The 19357-nt window shown below is 45.0% G+C and overlaps 1 protein-coding gene across 3 annotated transcripts in view; it reads left to right on the top strand.

Annotated features, from left to right (window-relative positions):
• LOC137430230 (diacylglycerol kinase beta-like) overlaps positions 1-19357 on the top strand; it is a 414122-nt gene that overhangs the window by 153228 nt on the left and 241537 nt on the right. For 2 of the 3 annotated variants that reach the window (XM_068120933.2, XM_078780433.1), the window contains 3 exons: positions 12402-12564; positions 12668-12730; positions 12908-13165. In XM_068120933.2, the coding sequence (XP_067977034.2) occupies positions 12402-12564; positions 12668-12730; positions 12908-13165 (484 nt within the window). Of the gene's footprint in view, positions 1-5668; positions 5690-12401; positions 12565-12667; positions 12731-12907; positions 13166-19357 lie in introns of all 3 variants that reach the window. The other variant, XM_068120932.2, reaches the window with a different exon arrangement.

Genomic DNA, 19357 nt, shown 5'->3' with positions numbered 1-19357 from the left:
AAATATCCACAAGGTATGCAAGGCGAAAGACCCACAGCTTTTCATGGAAGGAAGCCTCAAGTTTGTGCTTTTCTTGCATCTGTAGGAAACTCTGCATCTCTTCTCGGAGTTCAAACACTCGTGCCACAACATTTCCTTTTGATAGCCAATGCACCTTGGTCTAGTGAATGATCGTTTTAAGGCCATTTTTCACTCACTTCACCATTGCACCTTGGTGTAGTAAAGCAGGTTATTATGCTCTGAATCCATTTCTGTGCACAATTTATTGAACAGTTGGGAATTCAAAGCACTGCTTTTCACGTTGTTCACAATTTTGATGACTTGTTCAAGAACATCCTGAAGATGAGATGGAAGGGTTTTTGAAGCAAGAGCTTGCCGATGAATCAGACAATGAACAGAAATGATGCCTGGAGATAGATTTCAAACAAGCGCTTGGAAGCCACTTTTTGCTCCGAGCATAGCTGGGGCGCCATCGGTGCACACTCCACAGAGATTGTGCCAGTTCAGTTCCTCATGGTCAAAGAACTCTGTTACTTTTTCCATCACATCCACAGCTTTGGTATTTCTTTCGAGAGAACGGCAGAATAAGAATTCTTCCTTGATGGAATCACCCTTCATATACCGAACGAAGGCAAGAAGCTGGGAACAGGCTGAAACATTGGTGGATTCATCCAACTGAATTGAGAACAATCCAAATGCAGCGTCTTTGATTTCAGCAATCACTTGTTCTTTTATGTCGCTAGACAAGTCAGCAATCCTCCTTTGAACCGTATTATTTGATAAAGGAGTTTTGTTGAACTTTTTTTCAGCTTCTTCTCCAAGCAGAATCCCAGCCATCTTCAGAGCACATGGCTTGATGAGAGTCTCTCCGACTGTGTGAGGTTTCTTCTGTTGCGCAATGAGGAGGCTTACGACATAAGAAGCCTCCGTAAGACGCTTGTTTTGCTGAAATAATGTTCCACTTTGATCCAAACGCTGGCAGTTCACGTTCTCTTCCATTCGCTTGAAGAAGTCCACATCCTTATGTCGATGATGTGGATGAATCTTCTCCAAATGGAGCTTCAACTTCGATTGCCGCAAAGATTGGTTTCCGAGAACTTTCTGGCACAGGACGCATTGTCCCTTTAATTCGCCACGATCATGTAAGGATGTGAATCCAAACTTTATGTATTGCTCATCATATCCTCGTTTTGTCATTTCAGAAGGGTTTCTGGAAAAAAAAAAGGAAATATATTTAAAAAACAAGACTAAAAAATATATGCAGGGAATAGTGGGTGGCTACCACTGGCCACCACCAACACACACAGAATTGAACTCTTGTTTTAGGCCTTGTGCGTGAAAAGATTATATTATTTGGGCAAATATTGGGCAGTCGCTGTGGCCCACCTGGAAAACGTGCTGTGGCCCACTGATTGGGTACTCATGAAAGTTAATCAGAAGAAAGTTAATGGGAAGAGAGTTAATCAGAGAAAGTGAATTCACAACGAGGAATTATAAATGGTGATGTGGATGTTTATTCATAGAGTGACTCTAGATTCTTCACTCCAATAAGTATGCTATGAATTAACATCCACATCACCATTTATAATTCTTCGTTGTGAATTCACTTTCTCTGATTAACTTTCTTCCCATCTATATCCATTGATGAAGTGTCTGCTTGTTTACTGTTTTGAATGATTCATCTAAACATGATATGAGGAATCATTACCAGCCCCATGAGATGACAGCATGGCTCAAAGGTTGCAAACTCATCTTTGGGGTGTGTTGTCTGGGTTTGATTCTTAGCCTGACTATGAACTTCCTGTCCATCCTCATAGTTATTTGCAGGCAGTGTCGTATCAATGAATGTGGTTTGGAATATAATCCACAGGCACCTCCTCCTCTTCAGAGGGAGCATTAACACAGCTGTCCTTTCCGCTAGCATTTGTTTATACATGCTAAAGGCACAATGCTGCCTTCAAAAGAGCAAGGCCATTGTGTGCTGGTACCTGAGCAAAATTCTCAATTCCTGCCAAAATATATGAAACCTCCACATCAGCAGCATTGCCACACTCAATAGTATGATTCCATATAATCACAATCACATTGTTATTAATTCCTTAGGCCAGCTCAATGAGACCATCGCTTCTGTCTTCAGCAGCAAACTAACAATGGTAGTGCTGAAGTCATTTGTAAACTGGTGTTTTATAAGAGAACTATGAACTCTGTGTTTGCTTCCAAATCTTGTGTCCCCAACCCATCACTCCCTGTACCTACCCTACCTAGTCACACCAAACTGCTCCTGGATTCTGTATATTTTGCACCAGAAAGGGTGGACAAGTTTCTGGCAACCCTCAACTCTGATTCTGCAACTGAGTCAGACGACATCAGCTTGCGTGTCCTAAAAACCTGCTCTGTTGCTTGCTCTGCTCTTTTCACCCTGTCATTTGCCCATCTTCCATCTGCTTGGAAATTAGCCAACATCACGGTATAACACAAAAAATGTGCAAAAACTGATCTCCTTAACTGCAGGCATATCTGCTTACTTCCAATCATCAGCAAGGTCATGGAATCCATCATCAATGTTGATATGACATCCTTTCTTTTCTCCAATGACCTCATCTTAGATAACCCATTCCAAGTCAGACCAGGTCAGTCTACATTTGAAATGCTGCTTCCACTCTCACAACACTGGATGGAGGCCTTCAAGGTCAGACATGAGATCAGGGCCATCTCTCTATCAACATATCTCGAGCTTTCAATACAGTCTGGCATTCTGCCTTACTCTCCAAACTCGCTGCCCATGCCATCCAAGGCCAACTCCACTCTTGGATTATTGACTTTCTCTACTTTCGAAGCCAACATGAGGATCGCAACGGAATCCTTTCATCTCCTCTCCCTGTCTAGGCTGGAGTCCTGCAAGGCAGTGTTCCGGGCACAGTCCTTTTCCTGATCTTTATACATGATTTCTCTGACTCTCTGGAAAATCCCTTTTATCTATTTGTTGATGACTCCATCCTCTGCCATGACATCCCTCATCCTTCAGACAGACAGGCAGCAACCTCTTCCCTCTGTTTAGCCTTTCATAAAATCCCAAGTTAGTCAAACACTTGGAATATGTATTTCAATCCTGACAAATCTCACACTCCTCTCTCTCTTCTCTCTCTTCTCTCTCTTCTCTCTCTCTTCTCTCTCTCTTCTCTCTCTTCTCTCTCTTCTCTCTCTCTCTCTTTCTCTTTATCTCTCTCTCTCCCTCTCCCTCTCTCCAAAAGGACCATCTGGCAAACACTCTCATCTACTTTCTTAACAATTCTCTTGAAGAAGTTCAGCACTCAAACTTTTGTCCCTCACTATGAGCGATTACCTATAACTAGCAGAGTACCAACGATATGGGCGACCTTGTTCGAAGCATGCAACACGTTCTTCCGACACATACCTTTACTTGGGCGGTGTATAGGCAATTGACAGCTCCCCCCAAAAAATAAAACCTCGGTTGCATGCATGAAGCTTCCTGCTTATAACTTCCTGCCTACTGCTTATAATTCAAAACCTACTGCTTAATAAAAAAAAGAATGCCTACTGCTTATAAGTCAAAACACCTCAATGCCCTAGAAAACGTGGGGACAGGAATACTGTACTGTAAAGGGTGAGGACTTGTAATACCCTTGCCCACCTGGAGACAGTCCTACACGATACACATTTACATAGAGAATGTGCATCTCCCCTCTCCACCCCAAGACAACTGGCAATGATAAAAAAAAAAACACCCCATACACTAATTGGGGTCATGCTGGTCTGATGTAGCAAGTCTAGATGTAATCGGTCTAGAACTGTAGGAGGAGAAGCACGACAAACAAACAACCAAACACACAAACAAACACAAACAAACTCCGTCTGTGAATTATAGTAAGGATTTGTTGGGCAAACCACACTTTTGTTTGCCTCTAAAGCCAGTCACTGACTGGGCATACTCCATCATGCAAAGTCCTTCCTTGGCACACCTGAACTCTTATCCACCTACGCGGCCTTTATTGCAGCTTGAGTTCTGCTCTCCCCTCTGGGCTGGCAGCCCTGCTTCATATCTTGCCACTAGATGCTGTGGAAAGTGGAAACCAAGGCTTTCAAGATTATTGGAATCTCCTGTGATGAGGTCGAGTCTGTGTGCCTATCACTTTCACATCACAGACAGGTTGATGCTCTCTTTATCATCTACTGCCATCTATTTCTTGTCTTTCATGCATGCTCTGCCTTTTCTTTGCTGTGCCCCCTCCCTATCCCAGAGGTGTTTGAAGGGTGCACTCAGTCCACCAGCAACCTCCTTCTGGTGAAACTCCCAAAATCCAGAATCACTGCTCACCGCCACTTATTCATTTCTCATTTTCCTGCCTGTGGAATCAACTTCCACATTCTCTTCAATCTCACTCTTCCTTCCAGGTCTTCAAGAGCACTGTTCAGCACCATAGCAAATAATCCCCCCATCCAACACCTGATCTTTTCTACTCCCATTAACCATCCTAAAACCCACCTCTATCCAAATTTCCAGTTTTTCATTCATGAGTGTTTGTTTCTGTATCCATCTTGCCCACCCCATGTCTCCTCCCCTAACCCTCATTCTTCCCCACATCCCTCACTTTTTCAAGTCTCCCTCTATTTTCCCCTCAACGTTGCTGTTGTTGTGTTTCCCCCCTCTCTTTTTACTGTTCATTTTGTTCTGTTACATCCTGATCTGTTTTGTGTTCTAGCTCCTCCACGAGCTTCAACTTGGTATTCAAGAAAATAAATAATAATAATAATAATAATAATAACAATAATAATAATAGAAAGATGTCGCAATGCTCTAATAATAGGAGATCTTTGAAAACTCATTTTTCACGAGATCACCACAATAGTCACAGAGTCGTAAGGGGTTCTAATGGTGTAGTGCTGAGCCCGACATCATCCGGTATCAGGGAATTTGGCATGGTTAGAGGTCAAACACTTAATTTTATTCTAATGATATCATGATATGTTTTACAGCGACATTATAGACAGCACAGTTGGCTTAATTTATATACTCCATAATGGAGTGCCTCAACTTGCATTGCACCATATGGAATTGTCAAATGATGTACAACACCCATGGTTGGATTGCTGTGTACATACAGGTAGTGGACAAAAAATGGAAACACCAATGTAAAGTCACTTAATAGGGCTTTGGGCCACCATGAGCAGCTAGTATGCGCTGTGGCATAGAATCCACCAGGGTCTGGAATTTTGCAGGAGGGATATGGCACCATTCATCCATGAGAAAGTCAATTAACTCACACCTGTTTTGATGGAGGTGGAAAACGCTGTCTCAGGCATCTTTCCAGAATATCCCTTAAATGCTCGATTGGGTTCAGATCTGGTGATTGAGAAGGCCATGACATATGGATAACATCAGTGTTATGCTCAACAAACCATTGGGCGATCACACATGCTGGCCATAATTATAGGCAACCAGGCCTGTGCAGCATTTTATACATGACCCTAATCATACTGGGATATTATTTGCCGAATTAAGACATGGGCCACACCTGTATGGAAGCTGTTGCTTGGTGTACCTCATTTACGCAGGTGTTTCCATTTTTTGTCAACCCTGTAGGTTTTATACATTAAAATGGGACGTACAAATTAACATGTGATTGTTTTATCCCCTGTGAACCTGCAGAAACAGGATATCCTCAACCAGGTAAGCCTGCCTTTCTGACGTCCACTGACCTGTTCTTCTCTCCCAATCGCCCACGACAATACACATCAGTTTGTAACGCAGCCTCTGTGGAAATGTTGGGACAAATATCAGTTTATCTTGCACAAAATCCTTTTCGTTATTGTTTTAATGGAAATTATTTTGTATATTTCGATCTATCGTCCTTCATCAGCTGAAAACGTTTTGCAATTATTTTACGAAATGAGCCGATCGTCAAATTACAAAAGTGGCATTTTGAGAAAATCAACAAGTTTCATAAGTTATTGCATTAGATGAGGATAATGTTACTGCTGGGTTGTAGCATATTTGCTACCAAGTTGTTTATTCCTGGGCTACATTCTCTAGGTAATCTAACTTGATTGTAAACGGTCGCCCGAGTGCTGTGCAGAAAGGATGCTCTTCATTCAGTTCAAGCAGCCATCTTGTGCCCATTGCCTTATGACGATTACACTGGTCAACAAAATTTTAAAAGTTTTATGGTTCTAGTATATTTTGAGATGATTCTAACCAACATGAACCTGTAGATTTCGATTATGATATCCAATTTTACAACCACATCCAGTTTTTGAGAACCAGTATACCATACTACCATAGGAATATCAGGCACTGCCGAAATTCGTCTTGTACTCACTAATCAGGACTTTGTAACGAGACTATCTGAGCTGGAAAGCATTGCTTGGGATAGCTTTGTGGCTCTTGCTAACAATTACCTTGGAAATTTTCGAGCACCAATTTATGTAGAGCTTGTGGACAAGATGTTGAAGAGTTACCAGCTCGAATGTCGCTCAAGATACATTTCTTCCATTCTCATCTGGACTTCTTTCCACAAAATCTTGGCGATGTCAGTGATGAACATGGAGAAAGGTTTCACCAGGAAATTGCCATCATGGAGACTCGATATCAAGGCCGATTCAATCCAAACATGATGGGCGACGACTGTTGGACTTTACAGCATGAAAGTGATTGCTCCTACAAATGCAAAAGTAAAGTTCAGAAGCACTTTTAATGTGATAAAACTAAATAAAACTAAAACTTAAAGTTCATAAACTTAAAGATAAAATAAAAACTTAAAGTTCATATTATTTTTGGAGATTTACATTTTTTTTATGTGATGTAAATAAAAACTTAAAGTTCATATTATTATTTGTGATATTTTATAAAGTTCATGTTATTTTTGGAGATTCACATTTTTTTATGTGATGTAAATAAAAACTTTAAGTTCATATTATTTTTTGTGACAATAAATAGACTAATTGAGACTTAATCAAGAAATTCTCATGCTCTAAAGATTTTTTTGCACACTTATGATGTACTACGTCAAGGTTACGTGATGGCGAAATTTTAAGGTCAGATTCGGATTCGTAGGCACCAAATTAGTTAGAAACAGTTGAAAATAAGTCAGAACCAATTTGGCTGTTGACCAGTGTTGATTCTAGGAAAATTAGGGGAAAGATGACTGTTGTGGAAATCAACCAGATTTACAACGTGTTCCATATGTATGGTTTAATCTCAATCAGATCTGTACATCATTCTGTAAAGTACATCAAGCAACATACATGTCAGGATCTAGGCATCATATGAGAAAGATTGAATATATCAGTCAATGCAAGCAAACCTAGAATATAGGCGGGTACGTACCATTCAATTCTACATGGCATTGTATAATGATGTCGCAGGAGTGGCCTCGAGTCGCGGACGTCCGAGGTCTTATAGACACCGCCCAGCGGTTTAAGGGAGCACCAAACCTGGGTTCAACTTTGGTACAATTTCATCACATTCTCCCCACCGTTAGAACTATACTGCCGCTAGGCAGGAAGCGAGTGCGCGTCAGCATTAATGGATTGAGGAAGTCATCATTTTATTATTGGGGTGTTAAAGACATATTTCCCTATAAAGTCAGTTGGTCCTTCCATAGCGGTCAGGGTGGCGAAATTACCCTGCCAACACAGGGTCGGAAACTACCGGGTACGACATCCCCAAGCCCGGAGTCCCCCCTGCTTCGGAGTAGCCGCTGGAGGCAGGTGTCGGAGGGGCACCTCAGTGCCTTCACTGCTTCAGGCGGGGGTGTATCAGGCGAAGGGAGGGACGGTCACGTGGGTCACAATAGTCTAGTCTTACAGCGGGGTCGTCGGCACAGTAGCTAGATAGGATACGTTGTACCTTGGCGAAGAGCGAATGTCCATTCGCCGCAATGCAACACATGTGTAAATCAGTAAGCCTCTTTACAGTAAGCTGTAACCGTAAGTAAGGTTACATGACAGGAGGCCATTACAGTAAGTCCATTGCAGTCTGTACCTGCCTAGGCTCCCAAGGGTACATGATCGATCCATGTTAGGTCCATGTCATGGAATTACAGTAAGCAAGTACAGTAAAGAATTACAGTAAGCTGTAACAGTAAGTAAGATGACATGACAGGAGGCCATTACAGTAAGTCCATTGCAGTCTGTACCTGCCTAGGCTCCCAAGGGTACATGATCGATCCATGTTAGGTCCATGTCATGGAATTGCCGAGGGAGAGAATCGATGAGAGCCATAACGAGAGTTACTCGACACCGGCAGCGGCCCTGTTGAATCACGAGACTCGAGCGTCCTCTGACGGCAGCTCATACGCATTACAAACTCTTGTTTCGGCACGTGAATCTACCGTTGGCAGCGATCCTTCGCACGAGACACGAGCGGCCTCTGAAGGCTGCCTGGACGACCGGCATGGCTGATTACGACGACGCACAAAACGACCGGAACGCGCCCCCCCAGCGGAGCGTGCAGAACCTCCGCGATGCATACGGCAATCCGGTCCTGCAGTACAGCGCTCGGAGGATCGGAGAAGACCGGCTTTACCGGCTGCCGAGAGAACGTCCCGGATGGACGACAAAAACGACCGAAACGCGCCTCTCCTGCGAAGCGCGCAGAACCTCCGGGATGCATATGGCAATCCTGTCCTGCTGTACAGCGCGCGGAGGATCGGAGAAGATCGGCTATACCGGCTACCGAGAGGATGCCCCGGATGGAAGGATTGTCCCATTCAAAGCGAATTGAATTGTCCCATTCACAAACCGAGAGAGAGTCCCGGCTGGACAAACCTTGTTTGTCCCAGCGTTGTCCCGGATGGATTGTCTAGATGTCGAGATGATTGTCATGCTAGATGTCCCGGATGGATTGGCCATCCACGGATGTCCGACCGATCCATCCATTCAACGCCTTCATTGCATGGCACGGATCCAGCCAGACCGCGGATGGATCGACCATCCACGGACGCAAAGACTCAGAGACCCAAAGACAGCCATCGCCCCGGATGGACTGTCCATCCATGCTAGATGTCCCGGATGGATTGACCATCCACGGATGTCCGACCAATCCATCCATTCAATGCCTTCATTGAATTGACCATCCACGGATGTCCGACCAATCCATCCATTCAACGCCTTCATTGAATGGCTCGGATCGACCATCCATGGACTCAAAGACTCACTCAAAGACAAAAAGACTCACTCAAAGACACAAAGACATCCATGGACGTCATCCTGGGTCCCCACAAGGGGCGAGGTGGGAGTCGTTATACCGGACGGCATCCGGGCGAGCAACAATAACCTCCTGGGATCCCACCCCCCCCCCCCCCCCCCCCCACCGAGGTTGCAGCAGCGCGCTGCATACCGAAGTCAGACGACCTTCACAGTCTGGGTCAGTCTGAGTCACAGTCAGTCTGGGGCAGAGGGAAAATGGAATCAGACGAGGCGTCTCGCAGTCTCGAAATGTGTGTGGATACGAGCCAAGAGCTCTGTCCGATAAACAACAAGCCCAGAGTCAAGGGCGAGCAGGCAGTACGGTGCCCCCGTTACTTGCGCAGGTGAAAGGGAGTCGGGCGCGACGCTCAATGTCACCATTTCACGAGGTCACCGTGTACTCCCTAAACGGCGCGGGCGCGCGACCTTGAGGTAGCGCCGCGTTACGTAGTTTACGTAGTTTACGTAAAGGACATTTGGTACGTAGTTTAACAAGGTACATGGAAATGTAAACGAATCCCCGATGAGATCGCGTGAAGCACGCAATTACGTTAATGACGCCGTAGAGCAAACGCATGATTAGTCGGTGACGTCATCAATTGGTTCGGGCACGTGCGGTTCGTTGGCAAAACCGAAAGTCGTCCTCGGCCTGTCGAGCCAGCGTGGCACGCTGAGACGAGACGCACGCACGAGACGCACGAGACGCACGAGAGGCCTGAAGTAGCGTCTCGTTCGATGGCTTTCGGGCAGGGTTTGTCCGGGGTTGAAGCGGGGGAATAGCGGCAGCAGTGCGGTAGTTATCAACGGTATCTAGCATGATACGATACATCACGCCAACACAAATCACATTTCACAAATCCCCGAGTGCCGTGAACCCCTTAGAACCCTTTAAGATTGTTTATTAAGGTTATGACAGCGGAAGAAGATGAAAGTTTAGGAAGACCATGCTCGGCGAGTCCCCGAGTGGAGCCAAACGAGCCTCACGCGTTGAGGCGAGTCCGGGCAGCGGTGTTCGCCGGCCTCGCTGAGAAGCCATGCGTAGGTGGGATTCCGACCAGCAGCAACGGGGCCACAGAGTAGTGCCAGCAAGGGGAATCGCATGCGCTTCGTGTGAAGAAGGGGTCCATCCAGCGAAGATGCGGCGCGCGCGACTGGCGCGTCGTGCCTAGTGAGGATGCCATCCAGCGATGGTGCAGCGCGTGATTTGTGCGTGAGGAGGTGATTCCGGCGAGCAGCGATAGGAATCGCCGGCCTCGCCGAGTAGGGCCCACGAAGGGAGCAACGTGCGGCTTCGCGGCGAGGAGGTGATTCCGAGCAGCGATCGGAATCGTGGGCCTCCCAGAGTATTAGCACGCGATGGGTGCAGTGCACGACGATTCGCGCGGAGGAGGTGATTCCACCGAGCAGCCGGAGTGAGCCGGCTGTGTGAGGCACAGCGTGATTCCGACGAGCAGTGCGCGATTCGCGCGGAGGAGGTGGTTCCACCGAGCAGTGAGGGGATTCGCGTGGAGGAGGCGATTGAGGAGGTGGTTCCACCGAGCAGCGAGGGGATTCGCGTGAAGGAGGTGATTCCACCGAGCAGCCGGAGTGAGCCGGCCGTGTGAGGCACGGCGTGATTCCGACGAGCAGTGCGCGATTCGTGCGGAGGAGGTGGTTCCACCGAGAAGCGAGTGGTCAGGGTGAGCCGGCCGTGTGAGGCACGGCGTGATTCCGACGAGCAGTGCGCGATTCGCGCGGAGGAGGTGGTTCCACCGAGAAGCGAGTGGTCAGGGTGAGCCAGCCGTGTGAGGCACGGCGTGATTCCGACGAGCAGTGCGCGATTCGCGTGGAGGAGGTGGTTCCACCGAGAAGCGAGTGGTCAGGGTGAGCCGGCCGTGTGAGGCACGGCGTGATCCCGACGAGCAGTGCGCGATCCGCGCGGAGGAGGTGATTCCACCAAGCAGCGAGTGGTCGGAGTGTCCGGCCCGTGCGGAGGAGGCGATTCCACCGAGTAGCGAGTGGTCGGAGTGTCCGGCCCGTGCGGAGGAGGCGATTCCACCGAGTAGCGAGTGGTCGGAGTGTGCCGGCCGTGTGGAGGCATGGCCGACATGGGAGTCGTGATCACTCGCGTGGGAATCCCATCTCGGGCCGAGGCACGCAAATCTAGGATGATTCTCTCGGACGGAGCCGTTAGCGTTTCGAGCAACCGAGGCTAGACTCGTACCTTCGGCGCCAAGCGGGTCCGTCGTTCCGACGGGGTTGCGGCCCAGGACATTTCCCAGTGGCCTCCTTCAGCAGGCGCCTTGCCGGAGTCCGTCATGCCTGCTCCGGCGTCCGGGCCCCAGGAGAGCAGTTCGCGCTTTGACGGCGCGGTTCCGCAAAATGCTTGCGCTTCCGGTCCCGTCGAGGTAGACCGGCAGCGAGAGTCGTCGGAGCTCCGTGGCTGGAGCTGGCTCGATGGGCTCTCAGCTGGTCATTCTTCTCCGAGGTGGGCCGCGCAGGAGCACGGAGAATGTCGGGAAACGCTCGTCTGAGATCAGCGTTCATCCGGCCATCGCCAGACTCGTGTCCCACCATTCCCGAAGATCATGATTGAGATTAAGTGTTGTGGAAATCAACCAGATTTACAACGTGTTCCATATGTATGGTTTAATCTCAATCAGATCTGTACATCATTCTGTAAAGTACATCAAGCAACATACATGTCAGGATCTAGGCATCATATGAGAAAGATTGAATATATCAGTCAATGCAAGCAAACCTAGAATATAGGCAGGTACGTACCATTCAATTCTACATGGCATTGTATAATGATGTCGCAGGAGTGGCCTCGAGTCGCGGACGTCCGAGGTCTTATAGACACCGCCCAGCGGTTTAAGGGAGCACCAAACCTGGGTTCAACTTTGGTACAATTTCATCACAATGACAATGGCACGATCCATGCAGCGATCCAAAATCCATAACCTCGCACAGACAAAACTCCCACAAAGTTTGCAAGTCGATATTTAGGAATGTTATTTCCTAAAGTGCCATTTATTGCATTCTAATGGCTTAATGAGTACAATAATTGATTCTGATTCATCATGAAAAAGGAGGCTGAAGAAGTTTGAACAAAAGGAAATGATATATATGGTATTTTCACACCAGGATTAAGCAACAAACACTATACATTGTATACGTACTATGTAATTTTGTTTTTATCTTGCACTCTACAGCCCATTGACATGGAAGGATTTCAGTTGTTTATGAGGACATATTTGGAGACGGAAGTTCCCGATGAACTTTGTCAACACCTATTTCTTTCCTTTAAGAAGAAATCTCGTCATCCTAGCCCGGCCCCATGCCTACAGAGAGCCAGCTCTCTCTTCTCTACTGGAGGTATCGGACTTGTTCTTTGTCTGCACACCCCAGTGCTATTTACTTGTATCTCCACAATGCATCTTTCCATTTCACCATTTACCTTTCTCTATTCACTGTGCAGATCGCAAAACCATTGACACAGGGATAACGGCACACACAGCCTTGGCCTGTGCTCCCATCACTGGTAAAGACATTGTTTGCTTAAGTAATAGCCTTGACCTTTGATAAAGTGTCTTATTTCCTGCATCTGAATGTGATGTATTGAATTTCATGACTGGCTACAGTAGCCTGAATCTGTTTTTAATGTGCCTTATTCTGTTTGCGTGGAGAGATCAGTCGATTCCTGGTTGTTGTCCTGCAGGTGCCAGCAGCAAAGAAATTGTCCAAGTGATGCGCCAGTCGGTGTCCTGCAGCCCTCAGATCGGGAAAATCGAACAAACCTCCACAGCAGACGGACGCACGACCCAGTCAGAACAGCTGTCATTGGCAGCGGTTGGCGGAGGATCGACGCCGGCGTCGTCCAGATCATCATCCCAACGTTCGACGGGCACCCTTGGGGCACAGGCCTGCAGGGCACTTGACAAACCCTCACACTCCTTGTTCCCACCAAAGTCACCGGGTGAGGATGTGAAAGTATAAACGAATGGCAATGGTAAATCCACAAATTGTCCCATGATGCAGTTTTCCTTCTGCTCAGCTTTATGCTTGCAAAATAAAATATTAAAGGCCAACTTTCAATAATTGTCATTGGGAGCCCGGTATTGATAAAATCTCTGTCCTGCCACTGAACCTACAACCACCAGACACAGATGTTATCAAGAACGAACCTTATTGCAACTTTCCTTTCACATCAAGAGAAGGCCTAAAGATAAGCGTACACGTGTGAACACGACATATAATCTCAGGTTTGCAAGCTTGCACGTGTAGATTATTGGGAGCGATACATTCCTGTTTGTGGAAAATGATAAATATCCTGAGTTGTTAGGGTTAGGGTTACAAAAATGGATCTTGAGAGAAAAGCTTGTTGTTAGAAAAGATTCTCCAAACTAGATACTCACAATAGTCCAAGAATCTCTAAGAATCTCCAATCCAAATCAAAATACTGTACTTCATAACTACTTCGATACACCTTTAGAAAAAAGTTTTTTTAAAAACTCCATTTCTTGGACTATTGTATCTCGTTTGTACATTTTGAACACACCTCATATACAGCTAATGCACAGAGTTTAGAGGGAAATAAGCCAATAGTTTACCTAAAGGTCACATGAAGGTTGTGAAGACCAAAACTTTAAGTTCGAACCTTCTTATGGATATGAAAAGCTATTTGTGCAAACGCAGGAGCTATTGTGCATATCGATTTGGAAATGACTTTGTGTGGATTGAATGGACTGGCTTGTAATCCCTATGACTCGTAACTGCAAATGGCTTTGAGGAAAAAAAACGACGATGTAATGAAGTTTATGTTGAAGGTTCAAATTGAAACTTGTCCTTGAAAATGTACTAAAGGATTTTTTTCCTCTGGAGTTGTGAGTACCCTGCCAAGATGAAATAGTTGACTTGAGAGATTCGACCGCCATATAAATCAGCAGTGCTGATGCTAAAACAGAAATGGCCGTCATACTTTGGACACATCATGCATGCTGAAAACGAAAGTCTGCAGATGTCAACCGTGCTGAGTTTGGTTGAGGAAATAAGAAGAAGAGGTGTATGTGCCTGGATGGGGTAAATTCTGGAATCAAATTTCTATGCCAAAGCTTCAGAAAGCAATGCAGGATAGGGATGTTTGGAGGATTCTGATCATGTCATCAGATGTCAGACACAACATGACGGAACTCACTCATTTTGTCAATTTCCTAAACATATTTGTTTCTAAAAAAAGAGGCCATCCATTTATTACTCGGTCAAGTACCAAAAATGTTTGACCACCACCTCCCACTCAACTTAGGTCTGTGGAAGGAAATACTGGACACTCAAGCACAACTCAAGCTGGTGCTGCCAGCCCCATTTCCTTTTACGTCGGTGACCTAAAATGTCTGCAGGGTCTAAAGGGTCTAAGACAGTGTGTCTCAGCTGGATTTACCAGAAGACCCACCGGTCCTGGTATTTGGTCCAGCTGTTGAAAAAAAAAGACCAGAACAAGGATTTTGCAAAAACCGACTTTACTGGGGAACTACTATGTACATTAGCATTCCTGATGCTAAAACAGAAACTGTCATACTTTGGACACATTGTGCATGCAGAAAACGAAAGTCTGGAGATGTCAACCTTGCTGTGTTTGATTGAGGAAATACAACGATTATTCAAGTGGGTTTTTTGCCAATTATTGCCAACCCTGACGAGAGGAGTAACAAAAAGGCTGGAATCTGGGCCATTTTTATTTCCTTTTTGCATACGTGTCAATCCGGGGACTAGTCTTACTCAGTAAACATTGTAGCTCGCTCTCAACATCGATGAGCCTGTTCCTGTCCCTAGATTTGATCACTACTAAGCTTGAGAATGCAAGTTCACATCGTTAAGTCATTTGGAACATCACTAGGTCAGATGCCTTGCGACCCCAATGGAAACCCACTCAAGGCACCCTTGGGGGTCATGACCCACCATTTCAAAAATACTGGTCTAAAGGGGCTGAAAGGGTCTAAATGGGGTCATTAGGCCCCATTGTGAATGTGCATGTTATTGTGGGAAGTGTACTTTTGTACATTTTATTTTGTATGTTATATGCATATCCTTTAAATTGCAGATTTGGAACAGCACGTGGTTCTTAAACTGTTAACCAAGCTCAAAATTACAGGTGGAATGTTATAAAATAAAAATGAAATGTAAATAGCAAAAATACAAACCTATTGTTAGTGCTGTTTTGGCCACTGTATTCCATCACCGCTTTTTCCACAGACACTTAATATCATTTTGAACTAAGAAATGAAAGCAATTCAACATATTTAGTGACAGTTACATCACACCCGTGTGATGAGTCCCATGACACAATGGCAAGGTTTCCAACTGCTGCTTGGCCTTATCGACAGTGTACTGTATACTGTTGCCACGATAGAGGAATACTTTTTTTTTTTTCAAATAATGTTTGTAGTACTGCAAATTTTGGAGAAATTGTGTTCAGAGAAAGTACGAAACATGGCATGAGGCATTTGGGGAAAAACGGGACAATTCTGTAAAATACAGGACACCTAGGGTGCGTTTCATTACCAATCAGCTTGCTATCGCTTGCCTTTTAGGTTGTTTGGTTGTTGACCTTTTGGCCTATGTTGCTCTCAAAAATAGTTGATGGTTGAATTCAGTTCGCTGATATGAAAATCCTATTCAAATTTCAAGTCAATCGGATGAAAATTGAGGATTTTAGAAATTTGAGAAAATTGGTTGACCTTTGGCCTATGTTGACCTTGTGACCTATGCTGACCTCATAAATAGTTGGTTGAATTCAGTTAACTGACATGAAAATCCTATGCAAATTTCAAGTCAATCGGATGAAAATTGAGGATTTTAGAAATTTGAGAAATTGGTTGACCTTTGGCCTATGTTGACCTTGTGACCTATGTTGATCTCAAAAATAGTCGGTGTTTGAATTTAGTTCGCTGATATGAAAATCCTATTCAAATTTCAAGTCAATCAGATGAAAATTGAGGATTTTAGAAATTTGAAGAAAAGTGGTTGACCTTTGTCCTATGTTGACCTTTTGATGGAATATAAATAAATGGAATTCTGTCGGCCCACCAACTCTACCATTTGGTGAAGGTTCGTGAAGATCGGTTTAAAATTGTGACCTGAAGGCAAGTATAAGTGAGCGGACAGACACACACAATCACACACATAAACACATAAACACACAAACACACAGACAAACACACAAACAAACACACAAACAAACAAACACACAATCACAAACACAAACCGTGTTTGTCAACATACTTGTACAAGACTTTTTTTTTTTTTGCCAAGTAACAAACGGACGCAAATCCAATACCCTCTCCTCTGGCGAGGGTAATTCGAGCAGCACTCGGTAGAGAGCATATCTCCGCCAAACTAAACAGTTTACATTGTGTATCCCACTGCTAGGACCGAATTCAGATCTGGCCTGAACCAAAATCGAATCGGCTTGTTCTTGTCACCTACCCAACCCATCCACCAAGTTTTGTCAAAAATACCCCATAACTTTTTGAAATATGTTATTTATCGTTTTTGGCCATATCGCTCAATGGTGACTAATCACTCGAAGATTTTAAAAACTCTTGTATCCAGATTTGGATCTTCACCAAAATCGAATCTATTTGCCCTTGTCATACACGCAACCTGTCCACCACGTTTTGTCTGAATCCATCCACAACTTTTTGAGATATCCTGTTCACAAACAGACAAACAGATAGGGGTGAAAACACAACCTCCATCCACAGTTAGTGGTGGAGGTAATAAGATAATGCATGTTTTGGTTGGAGCAATCGAGACAGCTGTCTAATATAAACCACCCAAATAATATACACCTCTGAATTATTCTCATAAGGAGGTGGGAGGAAGGATTCAGTTTTCTTGCAGAGGAGTGATATATATATATATATATATATATATATATATATATATATATATATATATATATATATATGTGTATATATATATATGTATGTATGTATGTATGTATGTATGTATGTATGTATGTGTTGTTACGGTATGCGGTTAAGGATGTTATATTTGCCGAGCGGAGGCTCCGCGACCGAACAGTTGTTCCCCGACTAAACCCGATTCACCCAGACGTTGGCCGTATCGCGCCACAGCTACTCAATCGGGAAAAGACTAAGACGACGAATGCAAAGAGGAGGAAGAAGAAGAAGACGTACAGAAGAGTAACGGGGTTTATTATTATTTACACACATAAGCAAAAAGAGCAGTCACGTTTATTTACAGGGGACATGAGACGCAGGTGACACAGTGAAAATTACTAGCTTATACAGACTTAGTTACTACCCAGGACAGCACGAACAAAACAAACTCACGTAGGCAAAATGGGGAACTTGCAGGCAGGAATGGCTGGAAAGGATGAGCAGGTGGGATCACCGGGCACAGCAAGCAGGTACACTCCGGGCGGGAAGCGGGGAGCCGGCAGCTCCTTGTAATCCGCTTTACAGCGCACGCCGGCAGCTCCTGGTAATCCGCTTTACAGCGCACACCGTCAGGGCTTCACGCAGCTGGTTGAAACGGGGCTGCACTCCTCTGTTGTATCTCTCGTGTAGCTTGTTTTGTAAAAGCTCCTCGGCTTTCTCTTGGACCCTTTCTTTTGTCGTGTCCCTCTCCACGCAGCTCAGCTCGTATTTTTCTTCCTCTCACTTCCCTTCCAGCGCGGGTCTCTCTCGCCCTTTCTTTCACTTCTCTCCAGCTCATCTGCGATCTTCGCACCCTCCTCACATACTGTTAGCGCGGGGCTGACACGCCCTCCTCGGTTTTGGTACCGCCCTCTCCCCCATGCTCTGTTTCGTGACCTTGTATGGTAATCCCACGGGCTTGTCTCCTTATTTGGGCATCGCGCCGACGGCACGCCCCTCGTGGCGAGCCACGGGCTTGTTTCCTTATTTGGGCATGGGGCTGCACAGACCCGCCCTTCGTGGCGCGCCCTGGGCTTGCCTCTCCCTGGCGACCCCGCCCCTCCTGTTCAAACAGAGCACGGAGCACATTTTCACTATAGCAGCGAATTGAGATGGCGTGCACCCCATGCTTGTGAACTGCTTTACCCACAGATGGAGAGTTTGGCTGGGAAATGGAATTATTGAAGGGGAGCTATTCTCTATTGATTCGGTGCAATGGAGTGTCATTCTAATGGAAGACAAGGCCTTACTCTAAAACACATAATAAGATATAAGCTATCAAACAGGGGTATTCTATGATTGGCTGACGTGTTTGCTTTATGGACTAATTATGGGACGCCCTTTGACCTTTACACACTGGAGCAAGGAGGCTCAGAATAAAGCAATAATAATAATACACACAATAAAAAAAAACACAATCCTCATATCCGCAACACTATACAGTATATGTATATATATGTATATATATATATATGTATATGTGTATATATACGTATATATGTATATATATGTATATATATGTATATATATGTATATATACAGTATATATATATACATATATATATATATATATATATATATATATATATATATATATATATATATATATATATACATAGATACAGGTAATGGACAAAAAATGGAAACACCTGGGTAAATGAGGGACACCAAGTATATTGAAAACAAGGGTTTCCACACAGGTGTGGCCCGTGTGTTAATTCAGCAAATAACATCCCAGTAAGCTTAGGGTCATGTATAGAAATGTTGCATGGGCCTAGTTGCCTGTTATGGCTAGCATGGACTCCAAGAGGAGACCTCAGTGATTTTGTAAGAGGGGTGATTGTTGGGGTGCGTTTGGCAGGGGCTTCAGTGACAGATAGCTCAACTTGCCGATGCTTCATGAGCAATGGTATCTAAGGTGATGTCGGCATTGAACTCCTCGGGAAATACATCATCAGCAAAGGGAAAAGTGAGTGAAGGGGCATTCTCCAAGATCATGATATCCGTGCATTAATTTGAAGTGCAAGGCAAAGCAGGCGACAACTGCAGATCAATTGACTGTAAATTTTAATTTGGGGTGTGAGCTGTTAGTTCCACCAAAAATGGTCCACCGAGAACTCCACATATTGCAATGAACAAACTGCTCATCACACCTGGAATTGTACGTTTGTGAGTCCAGTGGTGCAAACAGCACAGCAATGGACTACTTACTGAGCAATGGAAAAATG

The sequence above is a fragment of the Myxine glutinosa genome, chromosome 6, assembly GCF_964187855.1.
Source record: "Myxine glutinosa chromosome 6, kmMyxGlut1.1, whole genome shotgun sequence".
Lineage (NCBI taxonomy): Eukaryota > Metazoa > Chordata > Myxini > Myxiniformes > Myxinidae > Myxine > Myxine glutinosa.
Note: the sequence above shows the minus strand (reverse complement) of the source record. Positions and strands in the feature narration are given on the sequence as shown.